General features: G+C 35.9%; 1 protein-coding gene across 1 annotated transcript in view; it reads left to right on the forward strand.

The window, feature by feature from the left end:
* RBBP8 (retinoblastoma binding protein 8) overlaps nt 1–8,775 on the forward strand; it is a 65,305-nt gene that overhangs the window by 27,442 nt on the left and 29,088 nt on the right. Inside the window, 1 exon segment of the mRNA XM_010828916.1 lies at nt 2,393–2,459. Within this exon segment, the coding sequence (XP_010827218.1) occupies nt 2,393–2,459 (67 nt within the window).

Raw genomic sequence — 8,775 nt, forward strand, 5'->3', positions numbered from 1 at the left:
CCTTTTCCTATTTGGAACCAGTCTGTTGTTCCATGTCCAGTTCGAACTGTTGCTTCCTGACCTGTATACAGGTTTCTCAAGAGCCAGGTTTAGACCCATAGATTTTGTGGTATGTATGAATACTTGTATGCATGCATTTATTTAGGAATATAAGGTTATCAGTGAGTAGAAAAGTATTACATTTTCATTTATGACATTGAATTCTTGAAGAAGTAGGACTGTTTTCTAAAATTATGCCACCCTCTGAATAATCCTCATCATTTTCTTTACCTTGTTTATTTCCTATAAAATAGAAATTGGATCTGAAAGTTTGATAGGTCCAGATTAAACCTTTTTGACAACCGTACTTCATGGGTAAAATTGTCTACTTTATATTGCATCCTATCAGGATATAGGTATTGTCAGGTTCTTCCACTCTTTGGGGGTTGATTGTTAGATTTCTCCATTATACAGTTGAATCTTCCCCTGGTACCAAGTAGTCTGAGTTGAAAGGATGGATGTGTGATATTTTGAAATCTTACAAAAATACAGTTCTCCCTCAATCTTTAATAATTTTAGTATCCATTGGTGATTTTGGCCTGAATCAATTATTTAATTACAGATTACAAAATGATAATTTTCCATTTCTGTTATTCTTCTTACATTCATCAGCTGACATTTTTCTGTAAACAAGAATTCTCCCTCATCAGTTAGGGCTACTGGTTACTGTAGGATGTAGTTCCTACTAGAAAGGTATGATACATGTTAATATTTTCCCTTTAATTTCCAGTTTTCAGAATTCGATCTTATATATTAGTTACCTACAATGGTGACAAATGAGGTGTTGTGTGTTGCATATGTTTTGTTTTGCTTTGGAGGTGAGTGGGGCTTTCTCTGTTTTGAGCATAATAGACACTTGGAATTTTATGTATTTAGTGTGTCAGTTATGTTAATTATTATATCGATACTGATTACCTCAGTCTTGTCTGCCTGCTCTCTTTTGGTAATCGCTTCTATCATGTTAGTTCGAGGCCCTCTGTCTTTTAAATCTTTAAACATTTTATTATTATGTAAAGTAATGCTGTTATCTGAAATACTTGGGAATCTATATATGAGTCATTTTCTACTGACTCTAGTGGTCATTGAATTAGGATCACTCTGGCTCCATTCCAGAAGTTCAGGCTTGAACTGGAAATTTCAAGTTCAGTTCCTCCATCAATGCTGATACCAACAACTGCTTGCTGACTCTGCTTGGATTTCACTCACAGTTTGTTTTTGTTGTTGATTGTGGCAGTGCTGTGGGAGTCTCTTGGATGTCTCTTTCTGTGTCTGGCTCAGGTGTCCTCTCGGATCCTTTCCTGATTTTCTTAACAGGCCAAAGTAAACCTTTTTTTCCTTGGAATTTCATTTAGTATTTTATCTGTGCTTCTCTTAACACCTTTGTTACTTTCAGCAGTTTAAAAAAAAAGTTTATATAATATCTTGTGTCTTATTAGACTATACTTTCCTTTAGGTCACTGTCATAGCTTAAGGTTTTTGTAGAGTTTTTTCCCCGATCCTCCAAAGGAGGCAGTTTAGTAGGCCTCACATATTGTATATAGTCAACAAATTTTTATTTACTCAATGTAAGAAAATATGTTGAGATTTTTAAACCACTAAATTATTAACAGATTTTTGGAGTGTGATTAACTTTCTTTATTAGAGGTTAATTGTACTTATTCTGACTTGATCTCTTTGATATATTCCTCCAAGTAAAACACATGCTTAACCAGTGACATAATATCAAGGATTAATAAAAATTTTGTTCTGGCAGCCATAGAAATTATAGCTCCAAACTGAGTTTTTGCTTTATAAATAAGGATGGATAGGAAAATTTAGTCAAGGTAGAGTCAAACAAGGAGATGCTACTTCAGTGGTATATTAAGTTATTGATACCATAATTATTCATGCAACATACAGTATGACTAAGGAAGAAAATCTACTTAAGTGTGCTTCTGTTATAAAAAATTATACTGATATTCACTGTTATATTTTATGATTAGATTTATTTTGAGATAAATGACTCACTAAAATGGTATTTTAAATTAGTAGGACTGAGTAACCGGGTGGAATGCTTTCTTGTCCTCAGTATGAATAATTAAACTCTACTGCCCAGGACATGAGGTCCTCTTTCTTTTTTGCCCACAAGCATTACATAAAATTATCAGTTAATCATTTATGTGCAACTGGCACAGTGTGAGGTGTAGTAATCACTACCTAGTAACAAATTAGTTTTGAATAGTAGCATTAACCCTAACATACGACATAGAATTTGAAATCCTAATTTCTCCATGACTGTTGAAATTATTGAAAGAGCCTGACATGCATCCTAATATAGCTATAATTTATGCTTTCTTTTCACATTATATTTAAGTGAATGAAAAGAACACTCTACAGGAAGAAAATAAAAAGCTTTCTGAACAGCTGCAGCAGAAAATTGAGTAAGTATTTTTTCTTAACTGTGGCAGAAAATTGAGTATTTTCCCCTACCTTCTCTTTCTTCATTTTACTTAGCTATGCAAACTGTAAAGGTATAGTAAGAATCAAAGATTTCTTTTTTAAAAATTATAAAGTATTCTGCAGTTGAAAATACAAGGAAAATCACTGTATTTTTGTTTCAGAAGTATATATGAAGATTTTGTATGCATCTCTTATCTTATACTCTTAGAAGAGTATAAAGTATATACTTTAAAGAGTATATACTATAAAGAGTATAAAGTATGAGTATACTCACAAGAGTATACATGTGAATGTATAAATTATCAAAACATTTTAATTTAAAGCATTTTCATTTTTATAACTATTATAAATAAATTATTCAAATAAATTATTTGAAATACTTCTATTTTAAATAAATACTTGAGTTTTGTTACCACCTTTCCAGCTCTGTCCTAGAAACTTAGTAAAAGTAATATGAATGATTATTTCCTCTTACATGTTTCTCAGGCCTGGAGAACTTCCTCCTTTCCCTCTCCCCCTCTCCCCCAGTTTTTGTTAATAAAAATAATAACTTTTATCCTGTATACCAGTTACTCTTCTTTGTATTCTGTGTTTATTATTTCTAATCCTCACTGTGATTCTTCAAGGTAGTTTTATTGTCTCTACTTTATGGACAAGGAATCCACATCTTACAGAAGTCAAATAACTTGCCATGGCCTCACAACTAGTAGATAACGAGACATCACTCAGAACCCCATCTTCTGACTTAGAAGACTCTGTTCTCTCCATTATTTGACAGTGTCTCAAAAAAAGAATCTGTTTTTCTGGGTCTAGTCTGATACAGAGCAAGAGATATGGCCAGTTCTTAGTTTCCATTTATGTCAAGTTTATGTAATATCTTTTTAAGAGTTACAATTCAGGATAGTCTTAATGGTTTCCAAGGTTTTTAAAGACTGTTGAATTTAAGTGGACATCTGCAAAAACTTTGCTAAACTATGTAGACATAACATGATTTTGCCTTAGTTATTGTCTTACGTATAAACACATCTCACAAGTGGAATTAGCATCTTTAATCATATCAGTGCTTTTTTTAAGTAGTTGGTGTCCAAAAAGATTTTGATATTTTTGCCATGTTAGCAGTCCACTGAATATTGGTAGCCAAGGAGAATTTTGAGGAGGGATAACAAATGAGGAAAGAAGGATTTGGGGCCAGACTGAGGTTATTAAACAAGTGTGTATGAAGATCAGCACTTACTGATTTTACTTGTGCTGAATATTGAAATGAGGCTAGAACACAAATTCACAATCATTTCTATATGATTCCAAAGCCTCAAATGGTTTTTTTGAAATGTTACAACATACCTTCACCTCAACTGACAAGATACTTTTTATTATTGTTGTTCAGTTGCTAAGACACATCTGACTCCTTGTGACCCATGAAATGTAGCCCACCAGGCTTCTCTATCCTTGGGATTTAGCAGGGAAGAATACTGGAGTGGGTTGCCATTTCCTTCTCCAGGGGATCTTCCTGACCCAGGGATCAAACCCACATCTCCTGCATTAGCAGGCAGATGCTTTACCACTGAGCCACCAGGGAAAGCCCAGTTTTTATTCCTTGTTTGTCCCACTTCCTGTGAGCATTCCTGTGCTTTACTGTGATTGTATCAGTGTGCTTGACTGCAGGGTGATACCTCAGGCTCCACTGAAAGTGTTTTGTAACAAACTATATATTCTCTGTATTACCCTTCATTTAAAAAAAAAACTTGAGTTCTGAATTGCATCTGGTTCAAAGATTTCAGATGAGTGGTGGTTGACCTACAATAATTTATGTTCTGTGATGTAAAGGTCACCCCAATCATATCAATGAGTTTAGGGCATGTATCTTTTATTTAGTACATGCCTCCCTCAGGACCGTATAGGGGATAATCTGTTGTGTCTTTCAGTTCTCTCCTGAAATTTAAGACAGTTATTCACATAAGCCAGCTTATTCTCCTCAAACATATTCTCTTTTGCTTTCAATTGGAAAAAAAGCAAGTATTATCTTGTCTGAAGTTTCTCTGAACTTTAGAAAAAGTATTATTTTATTTATGTTTTTTCTTGCTAAATGCAGTAATTCTGATTCACCTAATCTGGGTTAGATATTACAGATACCTTTTAAGGTAGGACAGTTGTTCAGTGACAGTATAGTGAATTATTCAGAAAGAGGTTTGCTGTTAGGAAATTTAAAATATATATTCAACTGTACCAGTCACAGAAAGAAAATAATTAAGTTTTGAGGACATGACTCACTTTGTTTTGGGAAATGAATGTCCTGGGTGAGTGAAAGTCAAAGGAGTCTTTTTTTTTTTAAACCCTCACCCTTGGCATTGAAAGTGCAGAGTCCTGATCACTGGGCCAGGGAAATTCCCTCAGTGTTCTCTTTTAAACTGAATCCCTTGTATAACTTAAAGTGCCATTATTTAAATACCTTTTATATAGGTTCGCTGTCTCCCAAGTGTATTTAATTTTAGTGAGATGATACTGTTAGAAAGTTCTAAGTCTGGGTAGAGATCACTTTACGGAGTGATACTTGCCGATTCTGATTTTAACTTCTGGGACCATCTGGAACAAGTTTACCCCTCCTTCTACTTGATGGCCCTTTGTGTGCTTTAAAGATAGGTATGGGGCCTTTCTGAGTCTTCATCATAAGTAGGTAAATATGCAGAGTAAATATTTTCTGTTCATTAACTATTCCTCATGAGACATTACTTGAAGACTCTTCAAATTATTTCTCTTTTAATGTTTCAGTTTGTCAATATTTTAATTAAGTCAATCCTCTAGGTATAGTCTGACCAGTAGAGTAGTACTGCCCACTCCATTTTTCTGTATCTTTTTACTTACATTGTATGTGCTGCATGCTCAGTTGTTCAGTCATGTCCAACTCTTTGCAATCCCATGGACTGTAGCCTACCAGGCTCCTCTGCCCATGGGATTCTCCAGACAAGAATACTGGAGTGGGTTGCTATTTCCTCCAGGAGATCTCCCTGATGTGGAGCTCAAACGCACATCTCCTACATTTCCTGCATTGAAAGGCAGATGCTTCACCACTGACCCACCTGGGAAGCCCTAATATTAATGTGGTCAAGATAGGTATATTTTGACCTTACTGGGTTTACTGCTAACTAGAACCTTCAAGTCAAAGTCTTCCCCTATCCTCTACTTAGACTTTTTGTGGTGGTATAAAAGTACAGGACTTTAGAGTCATGACTTTGTAGTAGTTGTTTGTGAAAACCTTACATCAAAGGAGTCTTCATTGTAAAATAAGTGCAGTATTGATTAAATACTATTTTCTGGGCATTGCATTACGTTTTTACATATATCATTTCTTTCAACTTTTCCAGAAAAATGAAGTAGGAAAGTACAGTACTGTATCTGCTTTAATAGATGAGGTAACTGAGACTCAGAAAGGTTAACTTACCCAACATGACTAGTAAGTGTGGCTCAGATGGTAAAGAATTCTCCTACAGTGCAGGAGACCTGTGTTCAATCCCTAATTAACCAAAAGGTGTGGCATAAACTTTTAACTTTTCTCAGAAAATCAGAATGAGATGAAATGCTTTAAAGAAGAAATTTAATGACGATACGGAAAGCTGCATTTTTCCCTTTTTCTTTTATGACAAAGGACAAAGGAGGACAAAGCCAGCACTTGTTTACCTAGTTTAGACACCTCTAGTTAGAGCTGGGTTTTTTGGGGGGGGGTTCCCTTTTGTGATCCCAGCTACTTCTAGATTGACTGCCAGGAAATCAGTTTCTTCTCGTGACTCATTCATGTTTCAGGTTGAATTTTTATGACTAATAGACAGGTAGCCTGTGACGTGATTAGTTAAAGCAAGGTCAGATAGATTTCACACTCCATTAATTTGTAAGACTTTCTCATATGACTTTAGCTTGCTTTGTTTTTTCCAGAATAAAATGGTAATTGTAGGTAGATATTAGCTATAAAGATTTTCCTTGGAATGGAGCATAGGATTATAGACCACAATAATACTGATATTATCTAGAAAATTAAGATATAAATCTGTTAGGAAAAATTAATCTCAATTAAAAAGACTTGGTCATAGTTTATAAAAATCTCATTCTTTGGAAATACATAGTCATACAAATTGATAGGACTATATTAGAAAAGACTGGTTTTGTCATGTAAAACTTAAATGTCTGACAGACTGATAAAAATTATTGGCAAATACGGTCAAAATGGTTTGACATGGGAAAGTCAGTTGAGTTAAAATGAATTTATTTTACTCAATACCCACAATTCAGTCATAACCCAATCTTTGTGTACCTTCAGTCTTGAATTGAATTGGGCAAGAACGTATGCCTGGATCAGCATGAATTTATTTTTCTAGTGGAATCAGGAATCTTCCATATTCATTCATTCAACAAATACTTATTGAGCATGTACCAGGTACCCATTGTTGCACAGACTCGTGATGTATCAGTGAGCCAAAAAGAGCCTTAGCCTTTTGGAGCTCACAATTCTGGCCAATGAGCAGTAGACAAATCAATTATGTACTAAGTTAGAAAGCAGTAAGTGCTATGGTTAAAGTAACAGTGGAATAATAATAAGGAATGGGAGTACTAAGGTGTGGGAAGGGGCTTGCAGTTTTAAATAGCATGTTTAAGGCAGGCAATGATGAGAAGGTAAAACTCCAGCAAACACTTGGAAAAGATGAGATAATTAGCCTTGTGATATCTGGGTGTGAGCATTCCAAGCAGATGGGACAGCTGGAGCAAAGAACATAAAGTAGGAATGTGCCTGGTGTGGAGCCTTGGGGAAGCGAGGGTGGCTGGAGTAGAATATAATTTGAAAGGGATCAGATAGGTAATAAGGGGAGGGAGATAAATCAATCATTGTAAAGACTTTGGCTTGTGTTTTCAGTTAAGTGGGAAGATGTGGCAGGGTTTAATCAGAAGAGTGACATAGTATGACTTGTTTTAATGGAACTATTTGAGTCCTACTTGTAGTCAGTCATTAGTCCCATGGTCTATACCAAGGATAACAGTATTGTCTTTGGGAGTTTGGCTGCCAGGGTTTAGATCTTGTTTCTGTTACTTACTTTTATTTTAGTAAGTCACTTAATCTCTATATCTTCATTTTTCCTTTTGTAAAGTGAGAGTAATACCTTATGCTTAAACTGATACATGTAGCACTTTGAAGAGTGCCTGCCATTGCAAGCCTGCAACTAACATCGGTGCTATCAGTGTTGGTATTACTTCAGTTCAGCTCAGTCACTCAGTCGTGTCCGGCTCTTTGCGACCCCATGGACTGCAGCATGCCAGGCCTCCCTGTCCATCATCAAATCCCGGAGCTTATTCAAACTTACGTCCATTGAGTCGGTGATGCCATCCCACCATCTTATCCTCTGTCATCCTGTTCTCCCGCCTTCAGTCTTTCCAGGCATCAGAGTCTTTTCAAATGAGTCACTTCTTCTCATCAGATGGCCAAAATATTGGAGTTGGAGCTTTCAGTGAATATTCAGTACTGTTTCCCTTTAGGATGGACTGGTTGGATCTCCTTTCAGTCCAAGGGACTCTGAAGAGTCTTCTCCAACACCACAGTTCAAAAGCATCAGTTCTTTGGTGCTCAGCTTGTTTTGTAGTCCAATTCTCACATCCATACATGACTGGAAAAATCACAGCTTTAACTAGATGGACCTTTGTTGGCAAAGTAATGTCTCTGCTCTTTAATATGCTGTCTAGGTTGGTCATAACTTTTCTTCCAAGGAGCAAATGTCTTTTAATTTCATGGCTGCAGTCATCATCTGCAGTGATTTTGGAGTCCAAAAAAATAAAGTCTGTCACTATTTCCATCGTTTCCCCATCTATTTCCCATGAAGTGATGGGACCGGATGCCATGATCTTAGTTTTTTGAATGTTGAGTTGCCAACTTTTTCACTCTCCTCTTTCACTTTCGTCAAGAGGCTCTTTAGTTCTCCTTTGCTTTCTGCCATAGTGTGGTGTCATCTGTATATCTGAGGTTATTGATATTTCTCCTGGCAGTATTGATTCCAGCTTGTGCTTCATCCAGCCCAGCATTGCTCATGATGTACTCTGCATATTCATTAAATAAGCAGAGTGACAGTATACAGCCTTGTATTATTTAAGACGCTTAATCTGTCATTTGCCAATCTTATTGATGTATGCAGGTCAGGAAGCAACAGTTAGAACTGGACATGGAACAACAACTGGTTCCAAATAGGAAAAGGAGTATGTCAAGGCTGTATGTTGTCACCCTGCTTATTTAACTTATATGCAGAGTACATCATGAGAAACACTGGG

The sequence above is a fragment of the Bison bison genome, unplaced genomic scaffold (genome assembly GCF_000754665.1).
Source record: "Bison bison bison isolate TAMUID 2011002044 unplaced genomic scaffold, Bison_UMD1.0 scf7180017864498, whole genome shotgun sequence".
Taxonomy (NCBI): domain Eukaryota; kingdom Metazoa; phylum Chordata; class Mammalia; order Artiodactyla; family Bovidae; genus Bison; species Bison bison.